Here is a 21,230-nt window from a genome sequence, read left to right on the forward strand (position 1 = left end):
AGGACCTCGGTTTAACATCCCATCTGAAAGACAGTGTCTTCTACAGCACACTGCACTGGGGCATTCAGGTTTATTGGACCAGAGGGACAATCACCCCCTATGGTCCCATCAACACCTCTTCAAGCAGCAACTATCCCATGAGGTCTCCCATCCAAGTACTAACCAAGGCACACCTGCTTAGCTTCAGCCATTCAGCAGGAGCAGGGTGCATGCTGGTATGATGATGGCGATGATTATCATTATGTATACGTGTACATATATCCCTCAAACATGATATTATGTGGTGTATGTAAGTGCATGTCATATGCATTTGGGGGAAAAATGCATATCTAGATGAATAAATGAGGGCCAAGCAACACAGCGGCTAGACAGGACACCGACTGAACTGACAGAGAAAATGTGACCTCAAACCGAACACCTCTGCAGTATACAGGACATTTTAATTTACAGGAAAGTACAGATCTTCAGCATCAGGGAGATGATGCTGAAGATATGAATGGCCATATTAATGATATTTCAGAATTATGGTTATTTTATCCCACATCATGAACAAGACAGAACAATTTTAAGATGACCAAATGGAAATAACCACCTATTTATCAGTGTTACATGAATATGCCTCTGAACAGAAGCCTTTTTTTATGGGGAAATGAAATAACTCCCTTGATTTTACCAGCACTACGGTTTACAGAGCACACCAGAATCACCACAGACTACATCAAAACCCATATTTTATTTTATGTATAGCAATACAATTTACATATTAAATAACACTATAATAGAATGATTTGATATAGCTTTCAACAAAACAAAGCAATTTTTTTCAGGTTACAAAAGAGAAGACCACCCATATTTTCCACATGGGCCAATGAGACAAACTTATTCAGTGACTTACTGGATCTAGTCTATTGCACACACTGAGAATTTTAATTAAAAAAAGAAAATGTATAAAGGAATAAAAAAAGAAAAGAAAAACACAATCACTGCCCAAAAAGTAATAGTAGATGTGTAATTTGTTGGAATGTGATGAATTACTACCTCAATGCACAGACATTTCTTACACATATGAACCACAAAAAACAATGAAGGAGTTGAAACTAGAAAAAAAAATAGCTTTATATGAAAATATAAAATTCTATGATTATATACCATAGATACAACATTTCCAGAAGATGGTTACAGAAGCAACAAAATATGTACATTTTCAAATTTCATGATATACACTAGTATTTGTGTTTAGATTGCAACACAAAGGAATGCTTAAGTTGAGCAGCTGTGATGCTGAATTGGCAAAAACGAGAACAAAGGAATCAAATACAAACTCCTCACTTAAAATGCCTGAAGTGGTATATGATCAAGAGTCAGGTCTTTACCCCAAATGTTGGAGAGTTGCAACTATTTAACAGCCTCCTTTGCGAGGAGACAAAAAAAGCCAAGAAAAAATATGAGTGCATTTCTACTTAATTTTCTGGTTGCAAGAATTCTTTCAGATATCAGACCCCCTTCGATACAGAATAAACTTCACTACAGGTCAGCCATGAGATAATATATGCAGATGAGGGTGAAACTGCCCTCCCCCTGGTCTCTTGCCATTTAAATTATGGACCCACAGCTTTTCAAAGACAATTCAACAATTCAAAGAGCAACATAAGCCGTTTACACTCATCAAAAATGTCTGCCAGAAACAAACAGATGTGGAGCAAACCTGAAATGTGCATGTTCATTTCAGTGGAGTCATGGCTGATGGGGAAAGGAAAACACATTTACTGTAGCATTCGCTAAATAAAAAGTTCCTTTTCTGGCTGAAATGAGTTTATATCTTTGGTAAAGTTGATAAGATTAGATGTCCCCCTGTTTAATGTTTTTTTACGACAGAAACACAACTCGAAAATTGTAATAGCAAGGCAGCTGTGCTGTGTAATGACAGGGTAACCGTTATCTCCACTTCAGTTGAAATGTCTCATTTGGCCTAAAAGGAGGCATGTTTACACCAAGTGTATGTTGTTTTTGGAGGCAGAGAAGAAATATCAGGTATACAGTATTAAAAATGAACTTGAAGGTACTTCAAGGAGTGGCAAAAGGCTTAAAAAAAATATTAAAAAGAATAAAATAAAAAAAAATGCCAGAGTGGTTGGGGGTAGGGTGCGGGGGCTCTAGAATCAAGTGAAATCCCTGCCTTCTTCCTTAAATCAAAATATTGTTTACACTTTAACATACACCCTACAGTCATCCCAGAGCCAAGCCAAAATGGAGGAAAAAGGTTAAAAAATGTAAAAGAGGTGAGACATACCTTCAGCCACACATGTCCCTTATCAAAAGAAAGGGGAAAATTCCAGGTTAAAAGGACTTCGAAAACCATCAACCTCTTAAATTATACCAATAGACAATCCAGCTAACGGCAAGTTTCTCCTAGCACAGAAGGTGATCTATGGGACATGGAGATAGCTCAGTTTGGCTTAGACTCAGACACTGAAGGTCATCTCATTGGCAGCTAGCAGCATTATGGAGCCGACAGACGGACCAGCCAAGCTAAGACAGACGGACAGACGTCTCTGTCCTGCTAGACTCATACCAATCCAAGGAGGAAATGGTGACGGGGCTGGCCATGGGTGCAGACATTTACAAAATCACAAGTTATACTGATTAAGGGTATATCCATATATATTAAAAAGCAGAATAGAAATCTTACAAAAGAATAAAAGTTCACAGTAGCTATTATAATACCACCTTCAAAAATTAAAATATGGGTTTGACTTGCTAATAAAAAGGGATTATGCAAGTAAAATAAAACTATGAAGGCAAAATAATAACCCTATTGCATATAGGTGTAATATAAATTAGCCTGGTAAATTTCAAAGCAAAATGTGTGTAGGATGCTTTCCTGTACAGAACACATTGAAACCTGTATTGGGGGCTGGGGTTTGGGTGACGCGGTTCATGTACCACACACACAAACAGCTTGCTTCTTCATCATCCGTTATCCTCTTCCTCTCAGCCTACAAAGCGCACACGGACGTGGCCTGGGTTTTCGGGCGGCTAAGAACGAGCGAGTTAAGCACGGCCGTGGAATGTGGAGTCGGGGCTCGGTAATAGTGTCGATCGGGTAGTTATAGGCAGTAACATTGACATTATAGTGCAAACTAGAAAGAATTGTGTTTCATTGTGTGAACTTAAACATAGGTGCAAATGCTCAGTAGGATAACATTAAGACATAAAATGGCAAAAATAAATATCAAAAACTTTTTATCAGTGTAAAAAAGTAATCAGGTTATTTTATTTAACCAAGAGTCTGGCAAAAAAGGCCTCAAAAAAGTCTGTCTAGTCCTTGAAGGTTTACAAATTAAGTGCCTCTTTACGCTCCTCCACCATCTTCAAACGAGCGACTCCATGCTTTCGGCAGGGTCCGATTCGTCCGTAATCACCAAAGTGCCGTTTCTGTCCATAGACGCAGGCCCAATGCCGTTCTCCTTGGTGCTGATGAGGCTGAGCATAGATTTATAAAGGTACTGATACTGATCCTGGAGACAGGGAGATAGAGCGGAGAACAGTGTTATTTATTCAACAACATACTGCCTTTCGTCATTTCACCTGTGTAAAGGTCATGTCTCAACTTTCTCCAATATTCACTAGAGGCAGTTTATAATGAGCACCCACTGCAATGCCCAGTCGCTTATGTTATTACAAAACATTGCAAGTCAGTATTTTTTCTTTTCAAATTAGGATTTAAACATATTCATTCAAACATATCCATTGCCATGCAGTGATAATCTCAGATTTTTTTTCATGTATTTAGTATTTTCTCAAGTGTTGTGTTATGAAGTGCAAAAAAAGATGTTTTTCACAAAACAAAACGCTTGCCATTTTTGTGCAGAAGCATTGCCATCCTACTCACAATGTCGGTGAAGACTCCAGGCCTCATGAGGTTGATCATTTTGGCCACCTGATAAACGCCCACTGCGTTCTCACTCTCCAGCTGCTGAGACAGGGTGGTGAGGGCACACAGCATACCGGCCGACACAGCCCCGAACCTGCCCAGGGGGAAACACCAGCGCGCTTACTGCTATGCCAAACACACTGACATCTTCGGAAACTGTCCAAGACCTCCATTTTGTGTCAGCCTGCGCCGGGCTAAACGCTGGGAGGCACATGAACTACAGCTGAGAAGATCAGAAGAAAGCTGAGAGTTTCTGCCCTACGTCCACTCTCAGACGTGGGTTTGCTGACATCCTGTTCGCCAAATAGGATGCTGTGGCCCACATTTTCCTATCGATAGAATATCTTAGGTGCAGTGCGGAATCACATTGAGAAATGAATCAGAATTATACAGACAGCAGTCGCACCATGGGAACTTCTAGCCCTGGAGTTTCCCCTTGGCTATTGTTTTCATGAGCTGCATTGAGAGATGTGAATTGGAAACAGGTTGCGTAACAATGCAGCCATTGCAGCTAATGTGTATGCCACAGATTAAGACGGCAATCTAGCACTTCTTAGGGGTAAAAGCTTAGACTTCCAAGATATAAATGCACAATTATGGTTTTATTTTTAATAAGGTGAACAATTTTAATGATGAAAATGAATAAACATTAGTAAGCTTCTGTTGGGTAATTGTGTGCATTGTTCCTTTGAGTTAATGCCTGATATTAAGCTTGTTAATTTTTTTAATTGGACAGCTTCTGAGAGAACCAAGGGATTATAAATATCAGAACTATGAAAAAAAACAAAAAAAAACGAAACTGAACCATTCTTTTCACATGTATGTGTGTTTATGCACAGTGCAACAACATTATGAAAAGGTAAGAGATGGTTGGAGCCTCCATCTATTCTTCTCCATCGAACAGTCTTGCACACATCCTCAAAACCTATTGGCTAACAGCAGGAATCAGAGAGAGGGGGCGGGACCACTCACTCGTCGTGCACTATGGTTGGTCCGTCTCTCGTCATGGCCTCCTCCTTTATGACGTTGATGAGCTCGAAGGTGCTGCTGATTGGAGCATCGGGGTTGGGCCATTTCGGGCACTGGAAGTGACGCACCTCCAGCACATAATCATCCTGTGACAGAAAGCTGCATGTTACACACACACACCCATGTAGGTGCGAGAAAACGCAACGCACACACACAGATATGGCAATGTAGGTACACAGAAACACACACAACGCATCCACAGAGACCAGGGGCTAAGAATTCTCCGGGAGCTGTGAATGAATCTAACTGAAAGAAGATGCTACACAATGATAGAAGACCAGCTTAATCTGTGTGTAGGCACAATGCAAAGAGAGATACAGAGTATGCAAACAAAATGCTGCCTCATCAATTCGGTCAGCATGCAGACCCATTTTTTGAGAGTGGACATCCTTCATGGAAATAAACGATTCTCCAAATACCTCCGCCACACGACTATGGGAAACTGCCAAGTTAATACTGAGAGGGAAAAACTGTATCATACTCATAATATGGGCAAGAAAAGGCTTTGGAACAAAGAATCAAAATATTAAATTATGCATATGCCAAGAGCCCTAGCGCACAAATCCATGATGAATTGCTTAAGGTCAAACTCCAACTAGACAACATCTTAAACAATACAGTACAAAGCTGTTCCTTATCCAGAGACTAATAAATCATCATATCAAATACAATAACAAATCAGGGAAATACCTAGCAAACCAACTCAAACGAAACTCTGAAAAACTCTGTAACAACAATAATAGCTTTTGTAGTTAGAACTAATAATAAGGCTCTGGTTTATGGTTTATGGTTTATGACGGTACCTGTGTGGCCTCGAGAATGAAGTCGTGGATGATGATCTGCTCCTCGTTGGAGAGGCACAGTCTGTCTTTACTGATGAGCGTGACGGTGAAGGCCTCGCAGTTCATGGCCTCCTCCCGGCTCGGCCAGTACACAAACTCGTCCTCCGCCTGCGGATCGGATCAGAGCAGGTCAGGCAGCCGCAGCGCTACTCAGCACACCCCAGCACACGTCCCTGGTGCACACAGTTTACCAGCTGACAGCTTCATTAGGCTCAGATGTGCATGTGTGAAAACAACATGAGGGAGCTGCAGCTCGTGGTAATGTGCCATATTCCCACCGAGCTGGAGCAAAACGAGAATAAAAAAAAAAATACAAAAATGAAATAATAAAATCGCTCCGGAGACACAGAAACGGTTCCTACACGCTTCCATTTCAAGGACTTTTCAAGTGCTTGCAAAGTCCTTGTTGCACAAATTCAAAAAGACATAAATAAATGGTGCACTGCCTATACTATGAATGCTGCTGACTATCCATAAAGCAGCGTAAAAATGGCCTCAATATCTGTGAAAATGACAGGGCTAGGTCAGTCTGCTTTGCTTTATACCACAAACGCCCTGATGCTGACACTATAAGATGCTTTTGCATCCAGCACAAAACTATGTCTAGGTCATTTGAAACGTACTCTACAATAGAAATAAGATAAAACTGAACCGCCTCAATGTCCCCATATCAACTCTTTCAACCACACGCAATTAATTTTGCGCAGAATGTGGATTCGGATCCTAGGTCTGTGAGCGCAATTTACACAAAACATGTTAATGGAGATTTTCAAGATATTCACCAAAAGCTCTCAACAGAGAAATGCAAGCACCTCGGCCAGAAATGTGACATTTTCATGTTACTTTTAATTTTAGGTTGTCTGAACGGAAATATTTAGCTTGGGAGCTAAGGGAAAGTACATTTAAAATTCTGAATTAATGAAGTACTGTATAACTGTATAAATGTACTGTATAATTTGGGGGAGTCACTGCAGTTCCTGAGACGGACACTGTACCCACCAAGCCCTGGTTGTCTGGCAGCATGACGATGATTTGTGCGTTATGGTCCCAGATCATCCTCCAGAAGTCTTTTGTGGTGTGAGGCAAGGGGTGCTGGGTAATAATAAACTCATTGCTCCGGTAATAGCCCTGCAATGAGACAGACGGTGGAATCAGAGCTTGTGCGGCTGCAATAAAAAGAACAATGACACGGCTGAAATCGCGCTGTTGCGAACACCCATGACCTGCCAACGAAGCACTATGTGCCTCAAATGACCGCAGTGTCCATCTTCTACCTACGACTTCAGTTCTGGAGTGACTGGTGACAGGTGCTCACCATTATGTAAGAGGCGTTGATGTAGTCGGTGCCTTTCATTCCAGGAAGTGGAGCCAGACCCACCCTGGCCCGTTCCGCTACGAGGAGAAACACACAGAAAACAGCCAATCACAAACCACCGCCATTTACAGCAATGCCAACTGCATCCTGGCTCTGAGACTCTCTGAACTCATGGACATAGGCTGTGTTCGAAAGAGCGTACTACTCGCACTACATTTCAATGAAAATGTGCCGGAAACTTAGTATGAGCAGTATGCTAGTACACGGTTTCCAAAAGCCATTGGCTAGATTCAGACTGCAGCTAAAAGAGGCCCAAACCATTTTTTCACACAGTTTGTGTGTTTTTAGAACAGTGTAAAGCATAAGAAACCACATGGAGGTGCATTGTTTAAGTTCTGTTTTCGCGCTACATCTATGTGGAAATAAATCGGATACGTAGCCATGCAGTGCGAGTGTGTATGCTAAAATCAGAATTCCTCTGCCTACGCATGAGTTTAGTACACTAAGGGCAGAGTATGCCCTCAGGCAAAGACAGCATTGGTACAGAAGGGCATTCCCTGCCAAACCGGAGGTACAGCAGTGAAGGGATTTTTACACCACGTGCTCCATGTCTAAATAAAATAACTGAACTGAGCATTAAGGTCTGCAGTCTGAATGGAGCCATATATAGTTAGTGTGGAGATGGATGATGGACATCTCCTAAATACACAGAATATGCTCAAAATAATCATCATTATTTGATGTAAATGTGGAAGATAAATGCTGATAGTAATGTGGAAGGTATTGTGTATTGTGTATGTGCATGTGTGAGAGAGAATGAGAGAAAGACAGAATTTGCGTGTGTGTGTGTGTGTGTGTGTGTGTGTGTGTGTGTACTGTATATGTGTGAACTCACAGGGCACCACAGAGGAGTTGCGGTTCTTCTCCTTGTTGCATTCTTTCTGCGCACTGAAGCACTCCACAAACCGGGCGTTGCACTGCGTCACCAACTGCAAAAGCAAACACACGGGAACAATGAGAACCTACAGCAAGCCCAGCTGTGTCACACAGAGCCACCAGTGTAACTACAGTAACACTACACTGCACCCTCCATTCCAAACAGGTGACCATGTGCTTACAGTGATCGATACATCTCCTGTGGCTCTCACTGCTTAGAGTGGCCTCTTCTTCCCAGGGCAGTAAGTTCAGCTCTTAGGAGAAGCTCAGTCAGAAGGAATATGTTGTAGAAATCTATCTGATAGTAAGGGTGGCGAGCAGGCTTGGCTGCCTGAAGCTGCCTGAATTCACCTGGGTCTGAGCACAATTTAGCTTTTTCTGTGCTTCTATTTCGAGCACTTTGACGAACTCTACAAAGCTTTTCAGAAGGAAATGCATGATCACCCCTTCAAGTACAAGATGGCAGGCTGCTCTTCTCCTTGCACAGTTGCAATTACAGCAAGTCTACAAAATCTATTAAAATGTGTATGTTCTGTACGTTGGATTTTCCCTGTAATAAGAGTATGATACTCCTGAATTGTTAAATATATTCCTCGGGACGTTTGTGAGCAGAAAAATAAATGCAGATACTTCTTTGTTTCAAACCAGTTGTTTAATATAGTAGAGGAACTATTGGTTCTGTTCCCCAAGTACAGATCAACAAGAACCAACAACTGAGGGAGAATGTCAACACTTATACCCTGTCCCTCAATGGAAACAATGGACCAAATGGTCATCTCTATGAATGAAAATGTGTGGGGAATTGGGCTGAGAAGGGGGTAGGGGATATAACACAGAGGTACTGATCAAATAGGTCAATTTAACTAGATAAGGGGCTAGGCAGGGTTGTAGGGAGGCCAACTACAAGATGAGATACTTCAGGGGGAGTTGACTGCACACGACTTGACTCCCATATTTTCCAACAGATACCAGGAAATTACTTCTGATGAAACAGAAACTTTTGTCCTTTCTGTTTTCGATGTGCTACATCATTACCATTACAATTACCAGGGCTATGTCAGCTGGCATTTTGCTAACTAAGTGCATAGGACAGTGGCATGTTAAAGTGAGATAAGTATACGCAGACCGCCCCTGTTTTCAGGGAGAAAGGGTGCTTGTTACCCACTCATTCGTAATGCGGTGACAAGGCCTGCTGTGCGGTGATTGAGCGGTTCAGTCACCCGCTGCTTCTGATCGCTCTGCCTATGCGCAGGCATTATCTCAGCCGAGAGCAGGGCTGACACAGGACGTGCTGTCGGGTCTGAATCACAGGGCTCTGAGCCACTGAGAAACTGCTAATGTTCACAGAGATGTGCAATTTGCTAGAGGAGTGGCTCTATGCAATTTTACATGTTCACATTCACCGACTTCAGTGCAAGTCCAACTTGCTTAAAAGCAAGGACAAATCTCTGAAGGGTTCAAAAGGGCACAGTCCTTGAACTTTAATCAGTGTTTGTCTTCAACTGAGACACACACATAAATGCAAGGGTTAGTCCTTTTTGTTGTTTAACACGGCTAAGTGAGTTTATTTTGGTGATTGTTAAACCTGCCGCACTGTTAGTAAGTCCATGTTAAAGACAAAAGTTGATTGAATGTAGACCTCTGGGTACACTTCTTATTGTTGCTTGTAATCTGTGTTTGACTGGGGCCGGCATTTTCACATACTAGCAGGATTTGTTTAATTGGTTCAATTGGTACGCTTTATTAAGTAGCTTTAATCAGTATTAAAGTTAAAAGTGGGAGCTCTCCTGAACTAATAATACAAATTCTCCCTACAAATGTAAGGGATTCCTACTTCCATCTTATTCTATAGTCGTAACTTTGCCTTATATTTTTCACTTACATGATTCATTTTATTTCATTACCCTTTTATTGATAGAAAAAAAAAAGGTTTCAAACAAACTAATTTGAATTCTACTGCAACATCCATATTTTTCACAGGAAAAAAAGTCCATTACTCATTAGATATGGCGGAAAATTTGAGCATAAAATAAATCTAATATGTGCTGTAACCTTCTGCTGAGGGCTAATTAAATTGAAACAAAATGGAAATGATGTCTTCATGAGAAACTGTTCAGTCTAACATAACCAAGAGCCAGACTGCATTCGCTGTGCGAATAAAGCGAGTCAATTAAGTTCCGTGCGTGTCGTTGAACTCGGCAATGACTTGGAACCCCCGCTGTGATAGGAGGGTAGCGTCGTCGTGACAACTGGCGCCAGGCAGAATATTAACGAGGAGAAAGGGGGTCTTTTTTCGGGGATTTCCCCCCCTCACATTCCCCCCCACATTTGAGCCGCTTTACAAAGAGCAGGCTTCAATGAACAGCATAGCAACACCTGGGGTTATGTTCAATACGGAAAAAAACGGAAAAGCTTTGAAAGCGCATGCAGCGGTAAAGGCCGTTGAGCAGCGGACGAGCGGACCTTAAACTGTTTCTCCAAGCGGGTCTTGCCCCCTGGGCCGGGGGTGAGGATGCTATTGACGTAGCTGTGGAGCTGAGTGGCTGGGACTTCCGTCTCCTGGCCGAGGATGGCTTCCATCAAGGCATCGTGGATGAAGATGTACTGCTCCTGTGCAAGAGGACCATGGGAAATGCCTTACACGCTCAACACGGACAGGGCATGCTTTCCACACGTTTACTTCCTTATGGTACTACGCTTCCCTATGCCCTTACCTTGGGCTTAGAACAGTACTGTTCTAATGCACATGTGAATATACACTTAAGAGGATGCGACTGCTACTGGACAGCCATAATATTACCAAATGAGAACATAAAGGAGACCATGTGACAGTACTGTTGAACAGATTCTGACTGATGTCATTAGAGGTTGGCATGCTTAGTGCAAAGTTTCTGATGACGCGTATACAGAACACACACACCCGCTCGCACACACAGTTCCACAGTCAGACACACATACATGCGCACACACACACACACACACACACACAGTTCCACACCCAGTCCCACAGTCAGACACACATACATGTTCACACACACACTCACACACACTCACACACAGACACACACATACACACACCCGCTCACACACACAGTTCCACAGTCAGACACACAAACATGCGCACACACACACACACACAGTTCCACACCCAGTCCCACAGTCAGACACACATACATGTTCACACACACACTCACACACACACACACAGACACACACATACACACACATACACACACCCGCTCACACACACAGTTCCACAGTCAGACACACATACATGTGCACACACACACACACACACACACACACAGTTCCACACCCAGTCCCACAGTCAGACACACATACATGTTCACACACACACTCACACTCACACACACACACAGACACACACATACACACACACTCATTGAGGTGAAGGCTAACCTCCGTCTGGACCAGGTAGTTGCGTTGTGTCCTGATGTGTTTGAGGAACCCCAGCACGTTGACCGTGCTTTTCTCCTTTATCTGCTGTAGCATGCTGTCTATCACAATGTATGTCCCGGTCCTGCCCACACCCGCACTGGAGAGGAGAAAAGAGGACAGGAGACCAGCACACCTCCGTCAAGAGAGCCCAAAACAAACCACGCTCCCGCGTTCAATTTCACCCGCGACTCACGCCGGAAACACAGGTACGAACCGAGCCTGCGAGGCTATAAAACCCTTGCGTTATTGCGTGACATCGCTCGAGTTCCTCCGCACATGGCAGGCGTTAATAAGCAGGGAGAGCGGAGGTTTAATTTAATGATTAACAGCCGCGACAGGAGAGCGGGCAGGAGCAGCACCACGCGGCGGGGTGGCCCGGGGTTAGGCTCGGTGAGTAATGAACCTCGGGCGTGGGGCGTGAGATGTCTGCGGAGGCCCGCGCAGTAATTGACTGTGGAAACAGTGGTGCGTTCACCGCGAGGGGTCATTATCTAAGCACCCAGGACAGGTGACATTAGAGCCGTTACACTCATTATAGCACATTTTCTGCTGGCAATTACGGTCTCTCGTTTTTAATGGCGGAGCGTTCGCGCAGCTTGCGATTGGGTAGATCATTACTTGCGAGGCCTCCGTCCCTCAGGTGACAGAGACGGCACGTACCGCAAAAAGAGCAATTGAGGCTATATGGAATAGTGGAGGAAGGAACGGTGAAACTCGACAGAACCACACGAAACCGCTGAAAATACACAGAGGCAATAAAAAAGCGGTCGCCATCAAGTCGCTAATTAGGACCATCAACTGTTCTAATTTACAGCGCAGAAAACATGGCCACAGTCATGATATTACTGTAGAGGAAGCATCTGTGCATCAGTGTGTACTCAACACTGCACCTGGAAACCTGAAGCTTCTTCGTCATTTCTTGCAGGAAATAACCTTCTTAGCACAAGTGTGTTATTTCAGTCAATTTAACCATCCCTCCACCGCGCTCCCCCACTTTCCACTCCAAAATAATTGGATAGACTTCCAATAATTGGTTTAATTCTAATTAAAGTCAAAGGAGGCTATTTTGAGGAAAGCCAAGTCGAAGATTATTTTTTAAGTAAAACTTATCTTTGCTATCCAAAAAATGTTAATTTGCATTTATTGAATAACAAACCAAAGTAAAAAACTACCTTGGTTTATTATTCAATTAATGCAACAAATTAACTTAATTATTCTCTACCTAGGGTTTCTTTAAAAAAAACACAGGTGGCCTAATACTTTTTGGCCTGTATTATACACTCAGTGAGCACTTTATTAGGTATTTATTAGACTATTGCTGCTGTAGCCTATCCACTTAATGGTTTGATGTGTCGTGTGTTCCTCTACATACATATGTATAATGAACAAATTCTGATCCCATGTGTTCTTTGCAGTCCTACTGTACAGACAATGTACTGGCTCATATCCCTAACTGTCCCTGTTATTCCCAAACTGTACAAACACAATACCCTCATCTCTGTGATGCCTCCTACAGAACTTGTGGCATAAAACACAGCACCCCTGTCAGCACAGCGCCCTCTACTGTACCTGCAGTGTACCAGCAGTGGCCCCATGTCTGGTGCCTGGGCTGCGGAGGACCGTCGTACAAAGGTGAGGACGGGCAGGGTGTACTCCGGCACCCCCATGTCAGGCCACTGCGTGTAGTGATACTGGATCACTGTGCGCTCGTTCTGTCGCCCTTTCGGGTTCCCCTTCTGGCCCTGAAATGGGGGAGAGAGAGAGACACAAGAGGTGAGGTCCATGCAAGTGAGGACACAAACTAGTCCTGAATTCCAGAAGGAACAACGTTGGTGTAGCAAATACCGAGCCAAAACAGAATTTGAACAATTTCCAAAGGATGCATTACATTAGACTGCATACACTACAGCTACGTAACGGACACTTTCTTTCCTGTGCAAAAACTGGCATCACAGCACCTAACACAGCAACCATATTCAACTTTACCGACAACAGAAATGTCATGTTAATATATTAAACGAAACCACTCTCATTGATAATTCAGCTCTACAAGCTTTACATGTTATTTAAAGAACCAAAGCGGCCGAGTTGAGGAAGTACAGAAATGATGAGAATCATGAGGGTGTACGGAGGGATGGCTCGGAGTGGCCGTCTCTACCTTTTTTACTTTCGTGTTCCGTACTGTGAAGCGGCGTAGCGTATAGCAGGCGTGTACTTTTGTGCTCTTTAGCGTCACCACGATGTTCCCGTACTCCTCGCTGTTCTCCGTGGGCCAGTACTGATCGCACTTCCTCTGCAAGGAACAAACCAGGAGAGAGACGAGTCTGAGCGGAGCTGGCCTCCTCAGGCCGGGTGTCACAGGAGAGGGTGTGTGGCCAGGTGGCCTGACAGTAACCCGGTTAAATAAGAGCGCTGTCACTGCAGTGGCTGTGGTGGTGTGGAGCGTACTGAAATGACCTGGATGCAGGTGGCGGTGTGGAACGTACCCTTCCTTTCTCCACCAGGTTGGTGATCATGACGATGATCCCTGTGTTCTGCTCCCAGATCATCCTCCAGAAGTCCTCAAACGTGGACTTGAGAGGACCCTGAGCTGCGATGTAAGCCTTGGGCTTGTTATATCCCTAAAGACACGGGAAACACGGTGAAAACACTACACAAACACGCGCACACACACAGATATGCACACACACACACACACACACAAATATGCACAAGCACGCACACACACACACATGCGTATATGTACACACACACAAATATGCACAAACACACACACACACACACACACATATATATTTATATGTACACACACACACACACACACAAATATGCACAAACCCACACGCACACACACACACACAACCACAACCACAACCACAACCACAGGAAAAGGAAAGGTGCCATCCACTCACATCCACGTAGTTGGCGTTGACGTAGTCGCTGTGTTTGGCATCCTTCCCCGCTAACGGCCGTAACTTCACCCTGCTGTGATCGTCTGCGGAACAGGCGGGAAGTGTGGAAGAACGTTAATGGCTCACATCTGCGTCAAACACACTCCGGCTCCCAGTAAACACTTTCTGGGAGATCAAGGCGGCGTTATTCACAGGCACGGACACGCACTCACAGGCCACGATGTTTATGTATCTGTTCTTGTGCTTGTTGTCGGGGTGATTGGAGTGTTCCGACGTGATCTTCATGTCCGCCGTGCATCTCTGGACCTCCTGGGGAGAAGCACACAGACAGGACACGATCACCTCGCCGAAAGCTACACGCCTCTGAGCCTCGGCAGGAAACACCCGCACTCCTCAGTCTGTCAGAACCTGCTTTCAGCACGCTCCGGTAATGGAACACACATAAAACGGATAAGAAATATAAAAGCGATAACGACCGCAAGGCCACCGCGTTTGCCCAAAATGGCAACAAAAGACCTTGAAACAAAATGCATTAGATTCAAGATGTGTTTTCCCACGTACTGGATGGGGATACTCTATACTGTCATTCTTCATCGTTTGTAGAATGGAAGGCTGCCCAGATAATATGTTCAGCATTTAATCATACACACCAAAGATATCAATACAAAACAATGACTTATTTCCAAGATAAGAAATTCTTCCTTGAAATGTGTAATATTTTGTTACTTATATCAAGTAATATAGTGCAAAATATACCAATTATTGCTGATTTTGTCTCAGTAGAATAGATCTTAATATTACCAACATAATGTATTATTGCAGTATATTTTTCAATATTTGGCTGTATATTTTCATTGATAAGGAAGAACACACCCCACAAACTCTTGTGCATGTGAGTTTAAAAGACGTATAAGATATAATTAAACTCAGAGCAAGTGTTGAAAGTACTAAGCATTTTATGGTCCAATTACCTGGTTTAACACCCAGCCTTCACACTTTCCTATGAATTAATCACCCTCCTTTACTGCTGCCTCAAACCATAAGATGAAATGTCAAGCTCCTATTAGACCTTCTGTACACCTCAGTGATCATTTTAAGGAAAATGTACTGATGTGTATCCGTGAAAATGCCAAATCTCCCTTTTGAAATGGCTGCCGAACGCTCAACGCCAGTGGAGGCAGTGCCACGCATACATGCTGTGAGTGTCAGGGGAGGACAGGCTTTCCGGAACCATCTGTCTGTTTCGCCCTCTGGCGCCTTGACACTTCCCCTGGTCACCCTCCAGCACGCTGGGCAGCTGTGTTTCTTACCCAGGGAGCACGGCTTCACCCCGCACACGGGCCCGGGGTCTATTTCCGGGCCCCTGGAGGACCGCCGCTCACCAATCTGCCATCCGCTCCAAAAGCCTTCATTTACATCTCTTCCTTTTGTATCCGAGACCACCAAACACGTTTGTAGTTTAGTATAAACATGATTACATGCTTGTTTGCCTGCTACCGTCCAAAGTGCGGAGAGCTCTTACTTTGGCTTGAACTGGGGCTTGCTTACTGAAAGGACTGACAAATAAGCAAACATGTTTTCATGCTTCTCAAAGAGTTATCCCAGTTTGGAAGTATGGAAGCACGTGTTTATTCACGGCAGAAGTACAAACTTTTCAGTGGTCTGGGTTTGAGCCCAGCTTGTCGGAAGGAAGGGGCGATCAGGTCCCGTCCGTAAGTAGAGCTGGCAGGGACTCAGATCATAAACCCACCAGCCAATGCCTTCTCCAGATGGCGGTGACTCCATTTACCCATATGGCACAGCTGCACCCAGGCTCCTGTTACCCACAGTGCAGAGAATAGCTCATCACACTGGACCTGCCCCTGACTGGCATGGCTGTCTGGTACGCCTGGGAAATCCATGGGATTTGACAGGTCTGAAGTACGATCTGACGCTACGGTGAACCCCCCTACGCACAGCCTGACCGCAAGGGTGCCCAAGGATGCAGGCATCTAGAAGACACTTACAAAGTAATTAGAGGAGGCAACTTACAGAAGTGCAGACATAAAGGTCTAGTCATAGAGCAGAGCCAATGGCAGGTTATTAGTATCACATCCGATAGCATTGGCACATAAACCTACAACTTCAAGTTACAGAAAGTGCCATAGTAGGTGCAAGAGGGCCACCGAGCAAGTACTGCTTTAAGTAGCAGATACTGTAGGTTTGAGGATATAGCATTACATACGGTATACAGTAACATAGGTTGGGATAATAAACCCATAATCAATGCTCAGTGCTCAGCACTGGTTGAGCCAAGATGTAATGTAAACAGGTATATTTTTAGGCTGCTGCATGAATACCTATTTGATGCATCCCCCACAAACATTTAAAATGAGGCTGCCTGCTTGCCAGTGCTCATGGGTAGCCCTGATAGGGTCAGTGTTATCAGGGCCCCAGCACTACATATGCCCACAGAATGATCACCAACTGTGCAACTATGATGGATGAATATTACACTAAAACAGTATATGTATACTGGACCTTTGGTGAATAATTGCAGGAGAGAAAAACACTATCTCTGACACAACTGCTATCCATCAGAGGGTTCTCTATGAGCCAATGCTTGAGGGTCAAGGCCGTTCCTCTAAAACATGCAGGACTGTGTACACCACTGCCTTCTCAAAGACAGGGCCCGTAAAGCTCAATAGAGCAGCTGAATAATGCATCAATTGAGGAAATCTCTAAAGTAGCAGTTAGTGAGTTGGAGACCTCAAGCTCGGCAGTGACCATGCATACTAATCTCAAAGCGCTGTAGGACCGTGTGAGATGGAAGCCTTTGCACCACAACAAAACACAGCCTGGTACAAAAAAAGGACAGTAGTCCTAAATGTCATGTCTCTTCCTATGACTGAAAAGATCCTTTTGCTCATATAGGTGGAACAAATCCTTCTCCAGAATATTATAGAAGGGAAAACATGGACACAGATTGTTGGACCTGTTTTCTTTACCACATGATCACCATATGCAAACTCCCAGAAAGCACACCATCAGGGTATTTCAGGTTTGTTGTGGGCGTCTTTTTGCTGAAGTTCTCTCGGCGCACTGGAATCTCTTTCTGCACTGAAACACTTCTCTCTGGCTTCTCCATCTTTCCGATCCTGACCGTGTTTCTCACGGCCCAGTCGGAGCTGATCCCCCCCCCCCAGCCCCCACCCCTCTCCCCCGGGGGCCTGGCTTCACAAAGACCGTCCTCAGGGACCTCTGCAGCTCCAGCCCACAGGGTTTGCTCTGCTGGTCCCCCCTTCCCTCCCTGTTCTCCCCTCTCCGAGGCGAATAAAGGGCTCTGGAGCAGACAGAGGGCTCCATTGAGAGAGCGGGCCCCTTCTCCGTGAGCACTTAAGCCACTTCCCCGTGTCGATCAAGGGTCGGGACAAAGGCAGGGGCCTGCCACTCCAGCGAGGAAACTCATTAACACGCTCCTGCACCGGGGAGCTCAGGAATTCAGCTGGGGCTCGGGGGAACGCGAGGAGAGGCTCTTCCCACCCCGGCCCCGGACTTTGGAGCCATGCCCAAGCCCCTCAAATCCACTTTCGCCCGCTCAGGACTGGGCTCTTACATAACATGGACGCCCAGGTGAATGGCAGGATGGGGAGGGGAGAGTGTTTGACGAGTTTGAATTATTCAACCTGGCTCTGGGAATGCAATACCATAAAAGTGAGTGATGAAACCATATATTGGTCTTGCATTTACTAAAGTGATAAAACAAGCCCAGGCAAGCCTGGTTTGGCCAGACCGTCATGTAGCTCCGGGATGGTATGTATGGCAGAAACTTGGGTTGACCCATGCTGGCAGGGCAGAAGTAGAACTAAAGCCTCTCTCTCACTGTTTTTATTAATATTAAACATTTAGACGGTGAGGGGAGAGTGTTTGAAGACCGAAAAACAAAAGAGATTGACTTATTGGGCCCTGCTCTGGGAATGCAATGGCATAAATGAGTAAAAAGTAAATGATGAAACCATAATATATTGGGATTGTATTTACGAAAGAGATAAAACGTAGTGTGTCTGGTGTTGAGACGGTCATCTGAGGGGACTGATTGAAGTCTGGGCTAAATCCCATCTGAGAGGCAGCCCTGCTACGCCTCAAACGGTCTCTGAAGATAATGGCCGTCGCCAGATGATTATTTCTCGTTTGATGGTGCCGCAGGCAGCAGTGATCAATAGCGTGGAGCTTGGACCCCATGAATTATTGATACAGCCGCTCAGCTTCTGATTGGTCCAATCAGCACGCAGCCTCCAGAGGTAAATATTAGTGTTTCGCACAGACACGGCCGTGCGACTCCACGTTCCTGTCCAAGCAGCCAACCCTAAATGAGCCCGAATGGCCTCCTTCCTTTGCCATCTGCTTCCCCCGGCAGAGGGAAGAGCACCACCCGTGCACGAGAGCCGGCCCGTGCAGGAGCCAGCGGGAGAGCCATTAGATTTACGCCCAGGGCGGGCTCCCGTCAACATCACTCGCCAAGATGGCGCTAACTCAAACAAAGTGGGTCTGTCCCCCTGCACATTTCTCCAGCCCCCCCCACACAAGAACACCCAAATGAATGGTTATATCAACAGAAGATGAAAACACACGTAAGGAGAAACGAAAAGATATGAAGAAAGAAGAAAACGGACGAACGGACAAGCGCTTACCTCAAAGTCTTCAGAGAAGCCGTGCTGGTTGTTGGAGTACAGCTCCGTGATGTGTTTGATGAACTGCTTGACAGGAATAGCCTCCATGTCATCTGTAAAGGGCACACGTGTGTAGTGTTATACCAACACAGGGCGGAAACGAGGGCAGATACCAGGCCTCACTAAGGACTACACGCCTATCGCAACGGCACCATAAATGTTTCAGAAAAAGAGACGAGCGTTGCGGATTATTTATATCTGCGCGCTTGTGTTTCTTATAGGTATTATAAGTTCAGAGGTTTCATCACGCGGCGTGCCATAAATGATTCAGAGACAGCCTGTCTGCGCTCCTTTCACATTTTACAAGTGGGGGAGCTGCTGAGGATCCATACGGAGGGGAGGCGAACAAAGCTCCCGGCCGCACGGCTCGAGTGTTTGTGGGAACGCTGCGAATTCCGTGTAAGCTCTGTTTCACGCTTTAACTACACGGACCCGGGGGAGAGCTGTCTTCAGAGCTGTTAAAGCAGTTAAAATCATACGACAGACTTAAGCAGACTTCCTTCTCTACTGACAACACTGAACACAGCGGGCGCGGCTGAAAACAGTATCCACTGCTAAAACAACGACTCCTACAAATCAGTGGTATCGCTGATTCATCAATTTAAGGGAAAATAAAATGACTACAACTGCTTTCATGTTAACCCCTCAACACATGACAGGAAGTATATGCTAGCTGGCATGCAGTAGCGACACTAGAGATAACTGCATGCCATTAATACCTTTTTACGGAAACACGTAAAACACGTTTTTGTTAAGACAGAACTACAAGGCACACTCGTGTTAAATCTATACAGATCTTGCAAAAAGGGCGATATCAATAAGACAGGGCGACATCACACACTGGTAAAAAGTGTGAAATGCTAGAAAATAAATAAGGTCCTTGGTAGCTCACAGTGCAATCCATGCCCTGTGAAGCAAACTGGCACTTATTAACCGATGCTGCCAGATCTACCAACCCGGCAACACTGTAAAATTCACACTGACAGAGGATGCTGCTGGCACAGGCATTACTGAAGCTCCAAAACGACAGGGCAATTAAACAGGAGATTAGGAAGGGCCTGGTGAGACCGTTAGCAGCTCTGCCGCTAGATTCATTACGCTCACATACGCCAGTCATGGAGACCCTCATACCTCATACCTCACACTCATAGCCCCTCATACCTCTCTGCTGCTTTCAGCATCCCCCCCTCTGCCCCTACACACTGAACAAAGCCCTGGCCAAAATGTGTGAGTGTCTTTCCTCAATGTCCTGCTGTCCGTCTGTGCGAGGGAGAGCTCCTGACTGATGTGCCTGCAGAGAGGTATGCGACAGGCACGTTTGTTAGGTCATGTAGAAATTCTCATATTTCTATTCATCCATCCATCCATTATCTGAACCCGCTTATCCTGATCAGGGTCGCAGGGGGGCTGGAGCCTATCCCAGCATACATTGGGCGAAAGGCAGGAATACACCCTGGACAGGTCGCCAGTCCATCGCAGGGCACATAGAAATATTCATGCCACTGAATTTTATTTGAAGCAGTACCAACAATCCATGTACTTTAGCCATGCGCAGCAGTGTCATATACTGTGCTGCTCTGAGAAACACACACACGCACCGCACGTACTGCCCGCATATACACACGCACACACACAAATATATACCCCCCACACACACACACACACAAATATACACCCACTATACACACACAGCCACGCACAACTATATACCCCCCACGCGCACACACATAAATATATGCCCCACACACACATACACAAATATATGCCCCCCATACACACATAGATATTATAATATAGATATTGAAACGCACAACACCATCCAAAAATAACTAGGGCTGCATATTAATGCGAAGCCAGCCTTTATAGCGTAGAGTGTGATGAATTAAGATTAGGTATGTATGAGATGGAAAACAAACAAACACAGATGAGACTTTGTCCACATCCCTTATGTCCTTGGCTGGGAATTTAATAGAACAACATTTCAGTGGCTCCTGTTTTTCACCGCAGAGTGTGACCGGTGTGATTACGGCCTGGCAGCCGCACAGGAAGGAGACACTTCACTTTTATTGCACAAGACGCCGCTGTGAAATGTTT

The 21,230-nt window shown here is 44.9% G+C and overlaps 1 protein-coding gene across 1 annotated transcript in view; it reads right to left on the minus strand.

Moving 5' to 3' along the window:
- Positions 1–714: 714 nt before the first annotated feature.
- Positions 715–21,230, minus strand: part of ptprga (protein tyrosine phosphatase receptor type Ga) — a 213,721-nt gene continuing 193,205 nt past the window's right edge. Inside the window, exons 15-29 of the mRNA XM_061219524.1 lie at positions 19,098–19,189; positions 14,640–14,736; positions 14,428–14,510; positions 14,002–14,136; positions 13,674–13,808; positions 13,085–13,257; positions 11,477–11,612; positions 10,520–10,666; positions 8,016–8,109; positions 7,121–7,197; positions 6,805–6,933; positions 5,767–5,913; positions 4,907–5,049; positions 3,893–4,028; positions 715–3,518 (exon numbers count right to left, since the gene is read on the minus strand). Coding sequence (XP_061075508.1) covers positions 3,372–3,518; positions 3,893–4,028; positions 4,907–5,049; positions 5,767–5,913; positions 6,805–6,933; positions 7,121–7,197; positions 8,016–8,109; positions 10,520–10,666; positions 11,477–11,612; positions 13,085–13,257; positions 13,674–13,808; positions 14,002–14,136; positions 14,428–14,510; positions 14,640–14,736; positions 19,098–19,189 — 1,871 coding nt within the window. The 3' untranslated portion in view covers positions 715–3,371. The remainder of the gene's footprint in view (positions 3,519–3,892; positions 4,029–4,906; positions 5,050–5,766; positions 5,914–6,804; positions 6,934–7,120; positions 7,198–8,015; positions 8,110–10,519; positions 10,667–11,476; positions 11,613–13,084; positions 13,258–13,673; positions 13,809–14,001; positions 14,137–14,427; positions 14,511–14,639; positions 14,737–19,097; positions 19,190–21,230) is intronic.

This window comes from Conger conger, chromosome 14 (genome assembly GCF_963514075.1).
Source record: "Conger conger chromosome 14, fConCon1.1, whole genome shotgun sequence".
Lineage (NCBI taxonomy): Eukaryota > Metazoa > Chordata > Actinopteri > Anguilliformes > Congridae > Conger > Conger conger.